The sequence below is a fragment of the Lacerta agilis genome, chromosome 7 (genome assembly GCF_009819535.1).
Source record: "Lacerta agilis isolate rLacAgi1 chromosome 7, rLacAgi1.pri, whole genome shotgun sequence".
NCBI classification, from domain to species: domain Eukaryota; kingdom Metazoa; phylum Chordata; class Lepidosauria; order Squamata; family Lacertidae; genus Lacerta; species Lacerta agilis.
In genome coordinates, this window is record NC_046318.1 from 27,141,393 (window position 1) to 27,163,401 (window position 22,009).

The following is a 22,009-nucleotide window of genomic DNA, read 5'->3' on the forward strand; positions in this document are numbered from 1 at the left end:
CGCTGCATGGACGGGGTGCTCGCTCGCTGCTGCTCCCGGGGTGACGGAGGGAGCGGCGGTGCGTGGGAGTGGCGGGAGGGGCCGCCGCTTGTCACCCCCACCCGCCGCTGCTCACCCTGTCACTGGGGGCGTACCGCCCCTCCCCAGCGACGCCCCTGTTTGAAAGACAAGCTTTGAAAGGAAATACAGGTGACAGCTTACTGATGGCCCAAACATGTTATTGCACCCTGAGACCCCATTACATCCAAAAGAAACCAGGGGATGCTATCTCCTGAATATTGATTTTCTTAATTTAAATTATTCCCATTTAGTAAACAGAACTGGGTGTATGGTTCTTGTCCAACTGTTGTGCTTTGCACAGCGAAAGGTAAGTGTAGGGAAGGGTGTGGTGTGTGCTGCTGAAGAAAAAAATAAATCCATTCTGTAATAAACTAGAAGCCAGATGCCACAATACCACACAAAAGCACAGCTAAACCCATCAGGCTTAAGCATTCATTTCTCTTGCATTGGATTGGCTATTCCATATAATCGGGCTGCCTCAATTTACAAGACACTGGTCTGAATTCCAGACTGATTGCTAGCAAGGATTCACTGCCCTTGTACTAGAGAGATAGGGATACAGCCATGGCACCTGCTGGCAATAACAGGTTGCAGTTAGATATCGGCTATTTGCTGCCAAGGACAATATCCAAAAATGAGGGAGCTGGAAGAGTGGAACTTAATTCTGTGCCAAAATTTTGAGTGCAGCTGGTACCTGTATTCTGCAACACCTCCCACATGCTTCTTCATGGCTGTGTCAGAGCTCATTCCATAGAAGAGCTTCACCTTCTTGCCATTTTTTTCAATAATCTCTCCAGCACATTGGTCATGTCCTGCAAACATGCCCCCGAGCATCACAAAATCAGCACCAGCTCCTGTGATAGAAAGAAAGAGGGCATTAGAGTTGAGGTGCAGCAAAAAAAGGCAAAAGAGAGCATAGCTGAAATGTGATTCCTATCTGGCCAGGATGTATCAATAAGAGAAACCTAGTCATCCATGGGAATTTTATCTTTTAAAAAAGTAGGACTTGGATTACATGAGAGGGCATGTGGAAATTGGTTCAGAATTGCTCATATATGTTTTCTTTCCAACTGCTTCCTAAGGAAGGCCTTCTTCACACTTTGAGAACCAGGAGCAGAGAATCATAGAATTGTAGAGTTGGAAGGGACCCTGAGGATCATCTAGCCCAACCCCCTGCAATGCGGGAATATGCAGCTGTCCCATATGGGGATTGAACCTGCAACCTTGGCGTTATCAGCAGCACATTCTACCAACTGAGCTATCCAGACTAATGAAATGTTGCTGGCATGTATCTGCATGTACATAAGAACATGATCAGAAGAAATAGAGAATCCTGTGTTCCTTGGCCCAAATAAGAGACTAGTAAAACTTCCCACCTCAGCAGCTAAATGAGGTTGCCTCACCATTTGGAAATAACTTCCATGCCACCATCATAAAGGCTGTGTGAAAGAAAGATGTAACAATTTCAACAATTTCAATTCATGTTCAACTAGAATCCTTCCGCCAATGAAAGACAACTATCATCCCAACCTCTGGCATTTCTCCCCATTTTCTGCAGCTAGACCTCTTCAAGGGCAAACTCTGTTCTTGGATTATTATTCTTATTATTAAAATTGAAATTGAAATTTTGACTAGTCAAATGTCAAGATCTAACATACATTTTTCATTGCGTTTAGATGAAATTAGATTACATTTCAGGAAAACAAAGCTTAAGAAAGTAAAACAGTGGAACCGCTTGAAGTAGTTTCTTGCTTGCCCAATTCCAGGAAAGGTTCCAACTGAAATAAAGCCATTTTTTCTAGTAGCAAGGTGTCGCCCCTGCCCACTTAAAACATAGTGAGAAGTTGGAATAGCCTTAGCTATAGCTTTAAGAAAATGAGTGGCATCAACATGTGGGAAGCACCAAATTGAATTATTCTGGTATGAGGATTTTAACCAAACTGAGGGCTCATCCTCATTTCCTCTTGTCCCATGGGTCTGGGTGGTTTCCCCCTTCGTCATACTCCTTTCCCAGGGAAAACCTGCTCTTTAGCTCTAAATCGGAGGAAACGTTAATCCAGGGAAAACCCAAATTGCCATTTGCTCCAATTGAGCACTAAAAAGCAGTTTTCCCCAGGGAAAAGCAGTGGGAAAAGAGTTGTCGATAAACCCTAACAGTGCAGTACTTAACAACATGTATTCAGAATTCCTACTGAATTTCACTAAGGCTTACTCCCAAATAAGGCGGGTTAGGACTGCAGCCTAAAGCAGGGTGCAGAATCAGCACTTTGGTGGCACACATTCAACAGATTCAGAAGTGAGCATCATTATCCCACCTCCACAAAGATCATGTAACTGCATGTAGCTTGTATCCTGTGTCAACCAACAGCAGGTGGCTTGGTGGAACAGCGGCACTTGCCTGGCCTGACAGCTGAGTCACTGGAGGGGCAAGGTGGTGGGGAAAGCAGGATGGTGGAAATGCACCAGCAAAGCCAATCTGCCTTCTTCCCCATTTTCGGCTAGGAAAGCAATATTCTTTTTTTTTTCTTTTTTTGCAGCTGTGGCTTGTGGCTGCAAAGGAAGAACTTTCAGTCCCAGCTTTAATTAGAATGGAAGAATCGGGAACACACTCATGACTGCACACTTCTGAATGCACTCCTGATTTTTCCTTTGAAGTGTGATCACCTGATGTCACATGAAGCCAGATGACTGACAGGTGGGCAGCTCTACCTGCCTATCAAAGATAGCCTACAAGGGGTGGAGGCAGTTCTAGACCCAGCTCACTAGCCAGATGCAGTTTCCCACTCCTGAGCTAAGCCATGGTTTGGATTAGTACATTTGAACTTGGCCAGTTTCAGTCTGCAAAGTAGTTTGCAATCTGCTTCCTCTGAGTTATGTGGAAGATAAATGGGAGATGAAATATTTAATCAGAAAGACAGGAGAACCTAATGCTCTTCACATTTCTCAAGCAGCAAACAATACTCACCAAAAGCTTTGGCAACATCTCCTGGACAGCTGCATCCCCCATCCTACATAAAAGAGGGAGAGAAGTCAGTGTCGAAGTTTGCATTTGTTGTAGCCCAATAGTTGTATCCAACAATACCACAAACAGTTCAATAGCAATAGATAACTGTTTGGAATGAAATGGCCACACACCTGTCTAAGCTGGCCCATGGGAACAGGGAGATAAAGATTTGGCCCACCCAGGCCAAAAAGGTCTCCCACTCCTGTTGTGGCTCACCATGAATAAGCAGGGTTTTGTGGCAGAACTTCACTTTTCCTCTGGCGCAAGTGGGAGTAACAAGCCATATTAGAAGGACGATGGTTTGTTTCTCCTGAATTAAGTACCGTGTTTTCCCGAAAATAAGACATACCCATAAAATAAGCCATAGCAGGATTTCTATGCATTTGTGCAAAATAAGCCATACCCCGAAAATAAGACAGTGATGCGGTGTCTCCCTTAAGATGGCCTGGATAGGCGTGGCTATGCAGCATACCGACGCAGAGCAGTTAAAATAAGACAGCCCCTGAAAATAAGCCATAGTGTGTTTTCTTGAGGGGGAAAAAAAATAAGACTGTGTCTTATTTTCGGTGAAACATGGTATGATCAGAAAGCAAAGAACAGATTTTGACTTTAGGATCGATGTTTCTTTGGGGACGGAAACCACAATTCCAGATTCAGACATGGCATCCCAGGCTTTGCTGCTTCCACTCACCCCAGAGAAGAAGTGAATTGGGAGTGATTGGGCAGTGTGGCCTTAGCAAGCTGCCCATTCACCCTAAGCCATAAACCATGGTTTACCAAAAGATGTGGCTTAGGCCACTATGTTCAGACATAAATGATTTTTTTTTCCATCAGAGAGGGCTATTTGAGGAGGAGACCAAGAAAATACCCCAGGTTGAGCACAGATCTCCTTGGGCAAATTGTTTGGCTGATCCATCCATCCATCCATAGGCTGCTACATGCACATACCCTATAATATGTGATACTTAAACCTCAAATAGGGAGAGAGGGAGGGAGGGAAGACTTTGCTTTTCAGACACGAATTAATTTGCCTCCTCACAGGTAGGGGCGTATTGTTAAAGCAACTACATGGGAGGAAGGAGGCAAAATTTTACTGTCCCATTGCAGGTTGATTTTATTCAGTTTATTCAACATTCATGGAACTAAAGCCTTCATGAAATTCTCGTTTCTTCAACCATAGGGAGGAAAAATGCAGGAATATATATTCAGCCCAGAGATGTGATGGCGGGGGGCACTGCTCTTAACGTAGTCTATCATCTAACCAATATCTGACAGTGATCTGAATACCAATGCAGAGACATACAAGAAGCAGATAAGCGTTCTACCAAATCCTCTAAATACTCCCCATTTTTTCTATCCTTTAAAATGTGGCGACCAAACTAGGCCACTAAATGGGACCCATCAACAAGATGCAGACAATCTTTGGGGTGCAGAGTCAATTCCAACTCCTGAGCCGTTAAGTTAAACTCTTTGGACCTCTTGCTTCTATAATATTCCCCAGCCCTGAAGCTGGCTTTGCTACTTTTGGATACTGTGGAACCTCCACAAAATGATTATCAAATTGGTTTCAGCTGGAAGGGCAGGTTGTTTGAATGTAGGCCTACCCCAGGCTTCCTCAACCTCGGCCCTCCAAATGTTTTTGGCCTACAACTCCCATGATCCCTAGCTAGCAGGACCAGTGGTGAGGGATGCTGGAAATTGTAGTCTCAAAACATCTGGAGGGCTGAGGTTGAGGAAGCCTGATGTACCCTATTCCAAAGCAACGCTGGCTGGGACTCCTGTCTGGCATGATAAATACTGGCTCTTGCCACAAGAGGGCACTTGAACTGTGTCAGTTTGGGAGAGTGAATATATTTTAAAGTCGCCTCATGTTGATTTTACTAGGCCTCAAAGACATGTAGGAATTGGCTCTCATATTTTCTAAACTAAAGGCAACCTAGCTATTACTCCAACATCCTTGCAGCAGTTCCTCACTCCCTAATAATATATAGTAAAACAAAATGTGTAATATGACACCATTACACCTCAGGTTTGTTTGTCCTTAGAAAGTGGACAATGTTAGAAACTGAGATATGAAAGCTAGGAGCTAAGTGGCACCATAAACCTAGGTTATGGGCGTAACAAAGGAATGTCTAGACGCAATTTTTTATAACAAGAATACAAAGCTGAAAATGAATGAACTTGCAGCTAAAATATTATGTTCATTTTTCACATGGTCTAGTCCTCATCTGAAGACTGCAAAACAAAAAAGCCATAGTTCCCCTGCCCATCCCGCCTAATACTGTATTTCTTAAGAGGGTCTCTTCTCCAGTCTTCATAGAGTAGCTGGGAGTAGGGAGGCAGAAAAAGGTCCTCCTTTCCTTCCACTCTGCAGTTTTAATCTGAAATTTTAGGCTCGGTACTGTGCCCAGAGCTCAGAAAATGCTCACCCTCATGAAATTCCCTGTCGCAAAATGCGCCTAGAACAATGGGAGTTTAGAACACTGAAAGTGGAGCAGAGATGGTGAATACTGGAGTACAATGACATGAACATATTTTGCTCTAAGACATGTTACTAGAAGATGCAGGGAGTCCGAGGTTGCCTCTTTTCCACAGCAGGTCACACGTCTCCAGCAATTTGTCCTTTTAGCCTAAGTAGCTGGGGCTCACTACAAAGTATGATGGCTGACTCCTTGGTTCTTTGCTGAGCTGCCATAGGAGGAAACAAAATAGGAACTAACGGGGTAGCTTTTCCATCATCACTGGCTTTTTGCTACAGGTTTGGACCAAATAACAGATCATCACACATTTTCAGAGCGGTAGCTAGCTTAATCCACTGTGGCACAAAGAGCCCTATGGCATGTGAAATATTTAAAGAACTAAAGCCTACTTCGTTCAGAAATATAGTGTTATAGATTTGGGGGACCCCCCTAAACACTAGAAATTAATAAATGGTAGAATTTTGATTATCTGGAGTACTGAAGGGAAGATTGTAGGTCAGTGGAAAAGTACAGGCTAAGATTCCTTCCCAAGCCAGGGCCTCGCCTGAGATAATATGACAAAATGGGTTGATAGCCCATCTGAGAGCCTGAACCTGGGCAAACAGAGGTTGCCAACTTGCCAGAGTGGTGGGGTGTGGGTTTGAAGTGACAGGAGAGTTTTGAGCATGGTGTGCTGGAAGAAGAGAAGGAGAAAAAAGACTGGGATCTATCTTGTGAAGGCCAGCTGGGAGAGATGCCTTGGACTCCAAGGCTGCACCACTGAGGGGACAAGACCCTCTTGAAATGACCATGCTGTTAAGAACTGGACTCCCTCCATGCACACCGAAGGTGTAACTAAGTGAATAAACCATATTTCTTAAAGCTACAAAAGTCTCCACCATGTCTCTGTTCTCCAAAGCAACACAGATCCTGAGTGAGTGCCTAGAACCCCCAGGAATCTTGTAGAGAGTGGGGGTGGAACATGACTTTTGTAACTGCATATAGACACACATGCACACACAGAAAATATGAAGTGGAAGTTGAATGGCAATGAGATGCAAAAATTACAGTCGGTAACAGAAGAAAATACCTCTCATACGTCAAGAAGATGCCTTATACTAGGCCAGATTATCTGTCTGACTAGCTCAGTATTCTCAACTGTTGACTAGCCAAAGCTGCCTGGTCTCTTAGTTTCCCATTACCTCCAACCTGATTCTTTTAACTAGAAATGCCAGGGATTGAACCTGCATGCATTCTACCAGTGGGCTGTTAGGGGATCTGAATGCCCCAAGCAGTCATCAGAGTCCAGCCATTTACAACAAAAGCAACTACAGTGGTGCCTCGCAAGACAAAATTAATTCGTTCTGCGAGTGCTGTCGACTAGGGTGGCACATCCCATTCACCTCCAGAGGCAAAACTGGGTGTGCTGCCCCTGTGGGTGGCTTGACAACTTAGAACATGGGTACTCCTTAGAAAATAAAGATGTTTCACTTCCTTGTGAAACTGGAACTCATCAAAACCTTGAACGTCAACTTCATGCACCCTCAACCTCATATCACTATTTTCTGACTAAGGCTCTTTTTCCTTACCAAGCTGCTACACATCCCTCTTGGAAAGTATAAATTAGATATGCACTTTCACAGACTATTTTGCTACCTAAAGAGTCAGTTCACAAAACAGGGGTGAACTACTGGACACAAAGGCATGACTCAAAGGTCTATTTCTGAGCAGTTGAAGTTAGGAGTCAGAGTTTCTAATTTATGCCTTTGAAACACCCCTGAGCTCAAGAGGTTTCACGAGGTCAGAGATTATTGCAGAAAGGGTTTCCTTAACATCTTCTTGTTGGGACTTCATTCTATAACCCTGCCTTATTTTTGGCATTCCCTGCAGATCATACTTACGGATATTATATGCCCCTTCAGTCCATGAGCAGAATCTGCACATTCAATCACTGCGCTCAGCTGTGGATAACCCACACCAGTTTTTATCCGAGTGGTGCACACAGATCCTAGACATCAAAAACGAACAGATGGAAAGATGAAACCAAAGCTATGGTATCTTGTAGATTAGGGCAGGTGAAACCACTGGTGTCTTTCTCAGGCAGCTGTGCCCCTGTGGGAGCAGCTCTGCCATTATGACAGCCCACACAGCTGCATCATTCTTTCCTTTTCAACTGGCACAACAAATTTTTACTTGCAGGAGAAGCACCTGACTCCACAGAAGGTGCCTAATAGAATTCAAAAGGCCCTTGAAACCTTCCTCCAGTTTTATGAGGAGCCACCGATTACCACTCTTTATGTACAGTTTGCCAACCAGCTGCTAATCCACCTGACTGTGGTATCATCTAGCCTACATTTAAATAGGTTACTAACCCAAATATAATGGGGAACCCTGCCAAATGCTTTGCATTCCCCCCAACGTCTCGGCCTTGTTTAAGAAATGAATAGGAGGTCACAATGTTGCACATCCCATTCCCTCTTCTGTACAAAATCCCTCTGCCCTTCCTCTACAGTTAAGCATTGCAATACCGGTGGTCAATGCTAACCAGAGTTCCCTCTTAATCAGCATCTGAAACCAGTGAAAGCTAATCCTGCAAGTGCCATTAGAACGCATGATTTTGTAAAAGCTGGCAATGGAAGGGTGGGAAAACTGGTATGCCCGGAGGTGGGGGGGTGGGGTGGGAAGCAGGCAAAGATGAAGCCTTCTCCTGATCTATGGTTAATAAATTGGAAGTGTTAAGCCTACATCAGCTCAAACTATGCTTGGCATACATTGATGTCAGTCTTATTTCTGGGCTTAAGTGAGTTAAGATTTCTAAAGACTTTTACAGGCAGGAAAATGGGCACTGGGGTCACTCTAGCTCACCACAGGCTTTCAATCTAAAGTGAAACAATAAGATTAGCCTACTAATTTCTGCCTAAAAATGATAGGACAGCAGGAAAGAGGCTTCCCCTCCAAGTCATGTGGATGAAGAGGTCTGGGTAGATGAGCCACCATTTCCATAAAATGGCTAACTGGTACAGCTTAAGCCAGTGGTTTTCATGTGCCATGGCACCCTGAGGTGCCTTGAAGGATGGTCAGGAGTGCCATGGGCAACACTGCCTGTGTCCCTCTTTCGTTCCCTCCCTCCTCTGATGCCCTCTCGTGTCTCTGCCTGCCAAAAGCTTGCCTGGCTGTTTGCTGCAACAGCCCTGGCTACAAGCTCCACGGGTGAATGGTGCCTCTGGGGCTGGCCAGGGGGTGCTGGTTGCCAGGAGCTGAGGCAGCCTCAGAGCATGCAAGCAAGCAGGCAAGGGAGCCCAGCCAGCCAGTCCACCAGCCCTTGCTGTTGGGAATGGTCAGACAAGTCCTAGGCCCCTATGAGGCAGTGTGAGGAGGCACCTCTCTTTGAGGCGGGGGGGCAGCTCAGAGACCAGGGGCGGCAGCAGCAACTGCCCAGAGGACTCCCAAGGATAGGGGAGAACAGGCTGGGGGAACACACCACAAAGGAGGGTGTCTGAAAAAGGGTGAGAGGCTGCCAGTTCTGCAGGCAAGGGGTGACATAACTGGGCTCCTGGGCCCCACAGGGGTGCCACAGAAAGAATGTAGTTGGTCAAGGGAGCCGTGGGCTCAAAAAGATTGAAAACCTCTGGTTTAAGGTGTTTTTAATTTTGAAAGATGGGCAATTTATTTCATGGCATTGAAACACTACAGCACAGCTTGATCACTGGGCACATGAAAATAAATTAATCACTAGTGATGATTTATTCTCATTCATTCATTCATTCATTCCTATAGCAGTTTTAGTGTTTAAAGTACATTGGTACAGTGGTACCTCGTGTTGCGTACTTAGTCCATTCGTAACAGTAAACTGCTTGTAACATGAGGTGTGCTTTCGCTAATGGCGCCTCCCGCTGCTGCCGCACCGCTGAAGCACAACTTCTGCTCACATCCCGGGGCAAAAGTCGCAACAAGGGGCATCTACTTCCAGGTTAGTGGAGTGCATAACCCGCAGCATTCGTAAGGGGGACGGTACGTAACACGAGGTACCACTGTACATAGCAATCCTTGCTTTATTTATCCTATAGCAACCCTGTAAAACAGGATACTACTGGTCCCATATCTAAGGCTCAGAAGATGCAATCTGCCAAGTGCTATTCGGCAAAATCACTGACTTCTGGCAGGAGACAATCAAGGCAACTTAGCAGGGGGAACACAATCTCCTCATACCAAACTCTCTGTAGCATCATTGTTTTTGCTCTGAACCCCATATCCAAATGGAAAAAGGAGCACCAGGTTATGGAATGTAAGGTTAGACTATACCAACATCATGGTGAGTCATGGCTACCCAGGTCCACAGGATTATTATAGGAAAATAAATAAATTCTCAGAGAATAAATATACCCAACATGAATGCAGAAACAAGTGTCCCAGGCACATCAATATAAAACTGCACTCTCACTGTCCACTGCCAATCAGCTTACCTGGTCCAATTCCAACTTTGATAATGTCTGCTCCGGATAGAATAAGTTCTTCCACCATCTCTCCAGTCACCACATTACCTGCCTGAAACACAGGCAAGAACATCAATCCAAAGTTGAACGAAACACTGAACAAATGCTTGCGTTAACGGGATTACTGTTATTAGTGTTGTTATTCAATAATTCCATATACAGTTTTGTTTATATGAAGAAACTGAGTTTATTTCCCAAACAACCACACTAATTTAAAGTGTGTGTGTGTGTGGGGGGGTGATTACTGTAATAGGATATTTGTGTCAACTTATGCCCTGGATCAATCAAAGACATTTTGCTCCTTGAGGACACTGGGGGAGGGGGACACCTATAACAGTTTTAGGAGGCACATGGGGAGAAGGGAAAGGGAGAATATTCCATTTCACAAGCAGAAATCCTTGTGCTGATGGAACATTTACCTTAGCACTATGCTGCAATTCCACTCTAGGCAACCTTCAGCATGTCATTATCCATAACTATGGATAAACTTTGTAGTTTAACGTAGCATTCCCCCATCACCAAATTCTCTTGTCAAGAAGCAGCTTTCAAAAATCCCTTGAGTTTAATAATGCTCTGCAGTTCAACAGGGGGAGTGGGCTGAAAAGAACACGGCTGAACAGCCTAGGAAGCTAGATCCTTGGTCCATCTAGCCTAGTAGATGGACCAAGGTTTAGGGAAGCTTTTAATGTTTAATATATTATTGCATTTTAATATTCTGTTGGAAGCCGCCCAGAGTGGCTGGGGAAACCCAGCCAGATGGGTGGGGTATAAATAAAAAATCAGTAGTAGTAGTAGTAGTAGTAGTAGTAGTAGTTACTGTCTGCATCGACTGGCAGCAGCTCTCCAAGGTTCTGGATATTGAACCTGGGGACTTCCTCATGCAGATCATCTGCTCTAACACTACAGCTTCAGCCCCTTTTCTGCAAGTCACATTGTTGGATCATAGCTACTGCGCTCTAATCTTGGGAACCCATTTGGGGAATGGGAATGACAGCAATAGTGATCTTTAATAGAAGGATGTGTAAAGAATTCAATTCTGTGGAAACAGTGGGAACGCAGTAGTTGCATGGCCTGAAACTGGAGTGGCCAGGTGACAAGCTACAACTGCTGAAAGTCCTTCTTCTATACAACTATTACACATGCAGGAACCCTGTCCTCTTCTTCACCAGGCCATCCTCCGTGAAACACGCTTATTTGAATCAACAAAACATCTCACCGAATTAAACCCATCCACCTCTCCACTTTCCTCATCATACCTACCATGATTGTGTGCTTGGGGAATCTGATGCGGACAGCTTTCACAAACTCCACAAAGTATTCTGAATAACCATTGGCCACATCCAAGCAAATGTACTTGATAAGGGGAATGGCCTCTATGATTCTGGTCATCTTCTCAAAGTCGGGCATGCCACTGCCTGAGCTCACAGCTACATGCTGGAAAGAGAGGGAGTGATCATCAGCCGCTTTTATTGAACCGGGGTCTGTGCATCTATTTGAGAGAGGAAGCCAACAGGGACCATAAAATATTAGCGTATACCTCCAGGCTGGGGGAAGAGATTTGGTCAAATCTGAAGATCGAGTGCAATGAAAGAGCAGCTGGAATTTGTGTCTGGGGCTTGGAACTGTGGTCTGAGAATGAATAAAAAATCTTCCATTCCTAGTTATGCAGTCTGCTAATCTATGCATGATATCAATTCCTCTGGAGCACCTAACACTTTGTCCTCCTTTCTTTGCCATTTAAAATTTTTCTATCTATAAAAACTCCTGTTTGTGTTAAGTGATGTTGGCAAAGAAAAAAATCCTGGTAGCTTCTGTCCCATATCCAAACTCTCTTGGTTCATCTCCCACTCCCCTGGTCCTTTACAACATTTTCTTGAATACTGTACACTGTTTCCTATTTTAGTTTTCTTTTCAAGCTGTTTTTAATATTCCCTCTACAGAAAACAAGCATATTTTCTAGCCACTTTTGTCATTCCAAAACAAGCCAGGATTTGGCTCATAAGTTAGTCATAGCTTCACATTAAGTGCAAACCACAGTTAACAGCATACCAAGAAGCCAGGATATTAAGCCACAATTTAAATATGGGTATCATAGCAACCCAAAAGGCAACCAAAGGCCAGCTATGGAGCCACTGCCAGCAGTGTTAAGTGGTGCTCTGCCATGACGGAGGGAGACCACTGGAGGTCTCCCTAGCAGAAGACTTCAGAAGGTGTACTGCCACAAATATTCATTGGTCAGCATTAGGAAAAACTGGGCATTTCAAGGGTGTGTTGGGATGTGATGGTGAAGCTATGGATCAACAGGATCTAAGCCCTCTTATTTCCTCAACACACCATCACACAAAACTGAACTTGGAACTAAATTTGCTACTCACTGGAAGAGGAGATTTAAAAAACAACTTGAAGTAAAACAAGAGTGGAATCAGTCACTGTAGACAATACTGAGCTAGATAGACCAACAGCCTGTCTCAGTATAAGGCAGCTTCACTAGGCTAGTGCCATCAAATAAAATGAAATACATATCTAGCCTGCTTGCATTATTTTCCTCACTCTCTAACTTACTCTATGCTAATCTGACACAAACTTGAAAACTTCATTATCACCTCATTCACTTCAATGATTCTGGTGCCCTGGCAAATGGTATCTTCACTCCTGCTCTGAAGAAAAGTGTCCCAGAACATCCCCCCAACCCCAGTATTTTATCACAAGTTTTCAGGGAATCTTTCTTTCTCACTGTTATCTATCTTCTTATTGCCTGGGCCCTAATTCTCAAAAAGCATGCTGTTTCAGAAAGAATTTCAGAATCTATCATAATGACATTTGGGCTGATTAAAATTGCTGCATCAAATATATGTTTGCCAGTCTTGGTTTGAATTTACAGAATTATGTTCCTTGACTCCAGTCTAATTTTGTTGAAATGCAGCCATACCTATTTCATCCATTTCAATTTCCCTGCCAACATTCTATTAAAAATCTCATAACTGTTCCCTCTTGCTGTAATGATAGTCAAAGAAAGATGCTCATTCATGGGCGTATGCAATGGGGGGCATGGGGGCAATTGCCTCCCCTAGATCAAGTAAAACAATATAAATACTTAACAGACCAAGCATGTTGGTTCTGCCCCCCCTAACAAAAGTCCTGCCCTCCCCAACACAAATCCTGGCTACGCCCATGCGTTCATTCTTAGTTTACTGGAGAAAGCTTTGTTAACACACTTTCCCCTAACTTCTACGAACATTTGCTACAGTTAATCTTTCTTTCTAATGGTTCTATTATATATATTATATTCCCCATAGGAATGCTGAATAAACCACTTAGCACAATTATTTTAAGAACGACATTGCTCCCCTTACAAAATGATTTCTTGCAAACAAAACATGTTGTTTTCTTCTTTTTCCATTTTGTATGTGTGCAGTTCTTCCCCAAACTCCCAAGTTTAGAAAGCAGCAACTGCATTTAATAATTAATAGTGTGAAAATATACCTCTAGGCATTCTGGGTGATTGCTTGCAAACAGCTCCCACTGTTCCAGAGAGTAATGCTTGTGAATTGCAGTGAACATTGCATACTAGGGAAAAAAAGAAACCAGGTATTACGCTACAATCTCAGGCAGCAATGCACGCAAAAAGACTACATGGCTACAAAGCAAGAATGTGTTATGTGATCTTATTCCCCCCTTTAAATTAGTTTTTATTAAAGATTTTCTTGTGTAACAAAACAAGCAAATAAAAAAAATTGCATATAGTGTTTCCACTTTCAATTTGTACCATAGTCTTTTTCACAATTTGTTTACATTCAGTATGAGACACTGTTATCATATACATGGTTTAACAGGTATTTAGAAGTGCTTGACTTTGCTCCTACTTTCCCTGTTTGCAACACAGGCAAGTCAAAAGAAAACTGGAATCTAAAATTATTTTGCTTCAAATATGTTTTTTGTTTGTTTGTTTGTTTTGTAAAAAATGGACCAGCTCAGGTAACACACATCAGGGTTTTATTTTTCTTTCTGTTTTGCAGGAGAATTAAAAAGCACTTACTTTTGCCATAACCTGTGCCATTTCAAAAGTGCCTACGGTGTCCATATTTGCTACTATAATGGGGATCCCAGTGTAGGTTTGCTTAGAATTACGGAATGTGAAAGTACGCATAAGATCCACCTGTAAAAATAATAATACATATTTTAATCAGTCTTCTGTACCAGCAAAGAAATACAGCTTTTATACGTTATTCTGCGTGTGTGTGTTGGGGGGGGGGGAATTCACTAAATGTAGAATTGAGGCCTAAGATTGCAAACATAAAAGGAAGGAAATGCAAAATTGTATTTCTAAGTAAGCCAATCCCACATTTAATGCTTATCCAATAAGGAACATGTCCTCAAGATGTTCAAATCAAGTTCCTTTTTTTCCTAGTTTTCTACTACATCCCATTTAAGCTGTTGGCTGGTCTAAAGTAAGTTAAGGACCTGAAATTCTCAAAGTCACCTAGACTTGAGCTGGAAATGCCCACTTTGAAGAGTTTTCTTCAAATATTCTTCACCATTTTTTTTTAATTGAGACTTGGCACTCCAACACACAATGTGTTGTAATCACCAGCCCAATGTCATTATGAAGCATGAAAAGTAGCAACAACAAACCCTTAGGAAAAAAGCGAAAAGCCATGCTACTGCCACCACTAATGGTAAGCTCCATCCCCAATAACTGTTGCAATATTTCTTCTCCCTCTACAAATTTGGTGAAACGGCCCCCAATTTCCCTGCCCACAAATGGGCTGAACAAAGGCCTTTAATGCATAGCTGTACCATCAACACAACTCAGGTGGCGCTGTGGGTTAAACCACAGAGTCTAGGGCTTGCTGATCAGAAGGTTGGTGGTTCGAATCCCTGCCATGGGGTGAGCTCCCGTTGCTCGGTCCCAGCTCCTGCCCACCTAGCAGTTCGAAAGCATGTCAGAGTGCAAGTAGATAAATAGGGACTGCTCCAGTGGGATGGTAAACGGTGTTTCCGTGCGCTGATCTGGTTCGCCAGAAGCAGCTTTGTCATGCTGGCCACATGACCCGGAAGCTGTCTGCAGACAAACGCCGGCTCCCTCGGCCTATAGAGCGAAATGAGCGCCGCAACCCCAGAGTCGGACACGACTGGACCTGATGGTCAGGGGTCCCTTTACCTTACCATCAAGACACAGACACCAACAGGTCTTGGCAAATGCTACTAAAGGGTTCACATTCCCTAATTAGGACTGTTTGCTGTATGGGAGTGCTTTGGGATCAAGGTCTCCTTCTGGATGCTTAAACTGAAACAGTGGCCAGGAATGCATTTTATCAGCCTTGGCCTTTTCAATAGCTTACCCCTATTCCTGAAAGAGAATGGTTTGACCCTCATACTGCATGTCCTAGTAACCTTCCATCCAAACTGCAATACAGAGAGCCGCACTTCAAGCCTGTTCACAAGTTGTGACTGGTCCACAATACAACAGCCACGTTCAATTACAGGGGTTAGATGCAGGAAGCAATACTAATTTTATGTGAGCTACACTGGTTGCCAGTTTACTTTCAGGATAAATTCAATTTTTACTTTTATCCCTCTTTATACTCCAGCTACCAGGTAACTTGAGAGAGCATCTTTTCCATATGTACTTAAAATCCAGCTCAGTTTAATCATCAGTTAGCCTGGTGGTCCACAGATTATAGAACCAGTTGCCTGTTCCATACAAGACATTGCCCCCTTTAAACAATCTTTATGGGTTTGTCTTTTAAAATAGGTTTTTGCTGTTTAATATGCCTAATGGTTTTATTTGTTGCTCTGCCTCAGTTTTGGGGTGGTTTTATTGTTATCGCTTCTCGGCCTATTAGCCAAAATGATGCGAAAACACTATTATATTTTCTGTTAACTGCTGTTCTCTACCTTGAAAAGCAGTGTATTGAAAAGCAGACTATGCATCTTCCAAATAAATAATTAATAGGTAATTGTATAATGCTGAACCTCATTCATTGCAAGCAGGACCTGTATCCAATGTCTCCCCAACCTCCCTGATTTTTCGTTGGCAACAACCTAGGCTCATCCTTACAAGTCAGGAATTAAAAGAAAACAGAAGTCACAGAGGGGGACATAATGTCTGCGATACCTAGAATTAATACAATAGCCAGCCACATAAACGGATGAGTTGAAAAGGTTTAAAATATTTGTTACTCACACACACACACACACACACACACAAGTTCTTGGGTCAATGGACTTGTAAGTCATGACTAATCTACACCAATTATTTCAAAGGATCTGCTCTAAGTAAGTCAGCACAATCCTAACCATGTTTACAACACAATCCTAACCATGTTTACAACACAATCCTAACCATGTTTACTCTGAAGAAAATCCTAAATGAAATGGGGCCTAAATTAATAGGGGCTGGATTGAAGCCTTATTCTAAAGTAAATATGTACAGAATGAATTCTTACTTGGATGCAATAACCGCTCTACCCATTGCACCAAAATAAACAAGCATGTAGCCTTATTTTGCAGGGAAATGCTGTTGGCTCATTTAGTTGTATGATACATGCAGCTGGAAACATTACATATAACACTTTGGGTGTAGATGCAAAACACCTGATGGCATATATATCTTAAAGCAGCCTAAACTTCCTTCCATTGAAATCTATGTTAACGATGGCTACAAAAGTTGGTTTTAAATTAAAGCCATTTTTCTCATTAAAAAAAAACACGGTAATTTTATTTAGTCCTTTCAGTACCCCATAGAAAAGGCAATACAAACGTGCCACTTGTCTTTGGGATCTTGTTCCAAGTTGATAGGTAGATCATACCTTGTAGAATATAGTAAGCCTATTGGGTCAATAGATATGCAACTCCACATTCCAGAGGGATTTCCTACAACACTATTCTGGTTACAGAGATATAATGCTTGTAGGGTTTTTTTGAAAACGCCTTTACCAGTAGCAATGGTTGCTGGCCAGATGTCTCTACACAGCCTGCAGTCGCAAAGCATTCATTCCAACGATAGTGCAAATTATCCAACCACAAACTAGATTGCAGGGATTTTAATAACACAAGGAACAAGATTGCTGCTTTTATTGACAGCTCACCAAGCTATTTTTCCCCCTAGCAGAAAACCTGAGTATGCCTGTGCATTAAGAACCCTGTTGAATCAGACCAAATGTGCATCATCAAAGCCTAGCACCCTGCTACCCAAACTGGGCAACTAGGCAAGGCAGGCGCACAACAGCCTTCTCTAGCTGTTGCCCCCCAGGAACTGGCATTCAGTGGCACACTCCTTCTGTGAGCATGGAAGTTCCATTTAGCCACCATGGCAAGATCTATGTTGCAGACCTATTCTTCATGGATGTAGCTATTCTTCCCCTCCCTCCACGCACACACACACACCCTTTTCCAAGTCTTATTTAATATGGGATCTTAAATGTCAATTTATATTTAAAAGTTAATTAACTAAATCTGCTTTAGATGTTGAACAGCCCATAAGCTGATGCTTTGCAACCACAAACATACACAGCTACAACTAAAAGTTCATGCTAGTTTCAAAAAATAAATAAAAATGGAAGCTTTGTTTATTTGGCTGTCAATTTACAAAAACACAAAAGTATTTGCCTTCCCCTCAGTTGTGTATGTGTGTCCTGACCTGCCTTGTCCTCACAAAACAGCTCCTCTCTGATATTACTTTCCCTGGAAACTGAAGGCTTGCGATGCACGGCTTGTAATTTGAGTCATCGCCCCCCCCTCCTCCCGTCCACCCATTAGGCAGCAAATGATGTGTCACGCCGGCAGTTTCTCCGCGCCTCTCTGCAAAACAATTCCGAGCACAGTTCTCCCCAACTCTAGGTCACCTTCTTCCATCCACAGTATTTTCTTGCAAAGTAACAGCAGCAGCAGGAACAGCAACAGCAACAACAACAACAACAACAATAATAATAATTAAAAACGTGTTTTAGGCAAATGCCCCTATCAGGACAGCACAAGCAGTTCTTAGGGGGAAGCGAGAAGCTCACGTTTCACGTTTGCAAGGGCTCTTTCCTTGCAAGGAGGCAAATGCTCCTGCAAAGGAGAAACGGGAAGGGGGGGAGGGGAGTGCTGCCTGCCGTGTGATTTTTATATTAGTACGCAAGAGTCCACCTAACCTCACCCGTGAGGTAACAAATGGATTGCTTTATTCGGGGCCGCAGCGAGAAAGACAAGAGGCGGGAGAGAAGCAGACAGACAAAGCTCATTAATCCGTTAACTTGGGTAATGCAAAAACCAAGAGAAAAAGCGGTTATCTACCGGAGTTAGATGCGAAGTATTAAGAAAAAAAGCATGCTCGTTTGGATAGGCCCCCACCTCTGCTCTGCTTTTGAGGCTGCTTCGCTTAGGTCTAACCAAGACATCTTTAAAGTCCAGTTTGAGATCGGCATCTACTCGGGGCATCTCGCCGGTTCTGCTCGGGTGCAGGAGGTGCGCTCCTTGCCTCAGGCTCTCGGGCTGCAGTTGCTTTGGCTTCTCTTTCCTCCTGCTGCTGCTGCGACGGCGGCGACTCGCTCGCTCGCTCTCTCTCTCTCTCTTTGTTTGTTTTGCTATGGTTAGGTTTGTTTTCGGTTTTTTGCCGGTCAGCCCGAGTTTGGGTCGGCCAGGACAGAAGCAACCGAAGCTTGTTTGTTTTGCAGGGCGAGTATTTATAGGGAGAGCCGAAGGCGCGCGAGACGGTGCCGGATCCCCATCGCTTCTTTATTAGGAACGGGCTGCTTTTGGAATGTGCACAGGCGGCGCGGGGCAGGTCAGGTGGCCTCGCCGCCCGGCTCCTTTCCCCCCTCTCGGTTCGCCGGCTGCTCCGTGGCTCTGTGGGTGCCTGCGCGCTGCTACAGCTATGCAGCTCCAAGGGGAGGCGAGCCGGAGACGCTGCAGCACTTCCAGGCGCCGGCAGCTGCAGGTTGCAGCTGCAGCACCATTAACGTGATCGATAAGGCCGGGGCCGGGGGAGAAGGTGGAGGGAGACGGGACTTTTCAGGCGAGGGAATCAGGCACCGGGGCAGAAGCGGAGTCGGCGAACGCAGCTCCGAATCGCAGGGGGAGGAGAATTAAGGGCAACCCAAGGGCAGAGGAAACAGCAGGCGGCCATGTGACCCTCCCCAAATCTTCTGCGTTTATGCACTTGTGCAAAGAGCAGGGGCTTCGTCCTCCCTTTCTCTTTTTTCCCCACCCGCCGCCTGCTCCAGTTTCTTGTGTGTTAGCTCCTCGGGGGATCCCTCACCCTAATTTCAGCATTCTTCATTTGCTGCTCTGCCAGTCAGTTATGAAACAGCTTTCTCCTCTCTCTCTCTCTCTCGTCATTGAAGAAATAGACCACAGTTGCAGGCAAAAATCAAAGGCATACTAGTTTCCCCACCCCAGTATTATCAATTGAGAACGTGAGGAACTTTACACTGACTTAATATACGGACTCTGTCACCACTCACCAAGCCTCATGGGCTGTGAGGGTTATTGAGGCCACATTCACTTAAAAACACTATGATAGCACTTTAAGCACTCATGGCTTACCCCAAGGAATTCTGGGGGCTGTAGTTCATTATAGATGCTGAGAGAGGCCCCTGTTGCGCTTACAGAGCTGCAACTCTCAAGAGTTGCTTTAAAGAGGTATTGATCGTTAAACCCATTTTTCTAAAAAATGTTTAGGGGTACTCTCATTTTCCTACTCATATTTAAATGTTGTTTAGTCGTGTCCAACTCTTCGTGACCCCATGGACCACTCATATTTAAATACTGCCCCTCAATGAGACCAAACTTAGATTCACAAAATGTTTAGGGGTATGCGTACCCTGTGTACCCCCAGAATCATAGAGTTCGAAGAGACCACAAGGGCCATCCAGTCCAGAAAAACCACTCAGAATTGACATTCTGTGAGGGGAATTAGGGATATCCTTCCAACTCCCAGCACCCTTAACAAACAGCTCTTACGACCGATCAAAATGGTATCATACGACCGATCAAAATGGTAACATTAATAACAAGGTTTATGAAAAGCGTGGTTTACCTAAAGCTAAGAGTTCCAGCAACTTGGGCCCCAAGAAACGATCTGGCAAAAGTGAATATCGGAAGGAAAACAGCAGGAAGGAACTTTTGAGTTAATGCTGTGTAAAAGCTTTAGTCAGACATGGTTTAACTACAACATAGGCAGCTTGGTGTGGTAGTTCCATACAACCAGGGCTTTTTTTTCTTCAGGGGGAACTTACAGGAACTCTGTTCCGGCACCTCTCAGGTGAGCACCATTGCCATTCTAAGAGAACAAGGGAGGTGTCCATGGTGAATTCTGGCACCTCTTTTTCCAGAAAAATAGCACTGCATACAATACATGCTCTGCTCCTAGGAAAAGGTGGTTATCTGATTAAGCAGAAATAGAAACTGCGTTCTTGGACCCACTATTGGTCTCATCTGCTCAATCTACCCGAGCCTGTCTTCTCATGCAGGGAAAGTCCCTAACTCACCAAGGGTTTGAAACCCATTGGATGGAAAGTGTGAGACATCCAACCTTTGGATGAACCAACTTTCAGCCATGCACTTTTGCTGACTTACACTGAGACATAAATAAGGTCACTGGGTTTTTCTAGGAAAGTATCAGAAAAAACAACAGTATTTTTTCTAATGTCATTGTCTCTTTTAACCCCTGAATGCCTCTGTGTACCCTAATACTTTACAGCACTTCAAAGTTCTAACTAATAAAGTCTACAAGAATTTCCTTCATTACCATCTGAAGAAGTATTTTTTTTTCCAAAGAAAGGTACCGTTATAATGTCCTGCCATCAATTCAGGAACAATATTCTGTCCTTCACACATTTCATAATATCCAATAGGTTTAATGTTTTTATGGCCATGGGGAGCCTATCTAGCCCTGTTACTGATGGGTGCTGACAGGCAAACACTTTTTCAGTAAATGGGCCATTGGTCTATGAGTTCTCCAGTTTTCTTCTGTTGTAGTACATTTAAATGGCCTTAACTAGCTCTTGGTTTATTTTATTGGTTTTTTCCATCTACTTCTTTTATATTTGCATGTTTTTAAATTGTATATCTTGATACTATATTAGTTGTATATTTTTATTATATTTGTACTGCTGCAAGCCACCCTGGCTGCTACCACAGAAAAGGGGGTATAAGTTTAAGAAATAAAAACAAATGAATATATGAATTGCTTACATCAATCTTTTTCTGCAACAAAAAAGCAAAGCGGTAACATAAAACTTTATATTCCCATCTCCAACTTCAAATTTATAGGGGGTGTTGCTTAACTTTCTTCCCAACCTGATTTGCATAAATGGCAAATAATTTACATAATATGCCAAATAGGTCACTTGGATATTGAGAACTGCAGTATGGCAACCCTAACAAGTTCATTGTACACTAAGAGCTAAATTCCAGAAGGATAATCTTCCAGAAATGTAAAGCTCAGGAGATTAATCCTAGGGGAAATTTTGTAGAAAGTTAGGGTTTTCCTTCCCACTACCGCTATAGCAATAAAACCTTTGTTGGTTGTAGTAATACTCAACCAGAAATCTAGAATAAACACAGTTTTTGAAAGGGGGTAAAAGCTAATCAGATTGATTATATTCTCTGCAGCCAAAGATGGAGAAGCTCTATACACTCAGCAAAAACAAGACATGGAGCTGACTGTGGCTCAGATCATCAGCTTCTTATAGCAAAATTCCAGCTTAAACTGAAGAAAGTAGGAAAAACCACTGGGCCAGTAAGATTCAATCTAAATCAAATTCCTTATGAATACACAGTTGAAGTGAAGAACAGGTTCAAGGATTTAGATTTGATGGATAGAGTACCTGAAGAACTGTGGATGGAGGCTCGTAACATTATACAGGAGACAGCAACGAAAACCATCCCAATGAAAAAGAAATGCAAGAAAGCAAAGTGGCTGACCAATGAGGCCTTACAAATAGCGGGGGAGAGAAGACAAGCAAAATGCGAAGGAGATCGTGAAAGATACAGGAAATTGAATG

General features: G+C 43.5%; 1 protein-coding gene across 4 annotated transcripts in view; it reads right to left on the bottom strand.

The window, feature by feature from the left end:
- The window catches only part of GMPR (guanosine monophosphate reductase), a 28,927-nt gene that overhangs the window by 4,835 nt on the left and 2,083 nt on the right, over positions 1 to 22,009 (bottom strand). The window contains exons 1-8 of one of the 4 annotated variants that reach the window (XM_033154628.1): positions 18,354 to 18,525; positions 14,053 to 14,172; positions 13,500 to 13,583; positions 11,277 to 11,450; positions 9,987 to 10,068; positions 7,425 to 7,531; positions 3,026 to 3,068; positions 755 to 914 (exon numbers count right to left, since the gene is read on the bottom strand). In XM_033154628.1, the coding sequence (XP_033010519.1) occupies positions 755 to 914; positions 3,026 to 3,068; positions 7,425 to 7,531; positions 9,987 to 10,068; positions 11,277 to 11,450; positions 13,500 to 13,583; positions 14,053 to 14,172; positions 18,354 to 18,440 (857 nt within the window). In that variant the 5' untranslated portion in view covers positions 18,441 to 18,525. Of the gene's footprint in view, positions 1 to 754; positions 915 to 3,025; positions 3,069 to 7,424; positions 7,532 to 9,986; positions 10,069 to 11,276; positions 11,451 to 13,499; positions 13,584 to 14,052; positions 14,173 to 17,658; positions 17,855 to 18,296; positions 18,526 to 22,009 lie in introns of those variants that run through there. The other 3 variants (XM_033154627.1, XM_033154630.1, XM_033154629.1) reach the window with 3 other exon arrangements.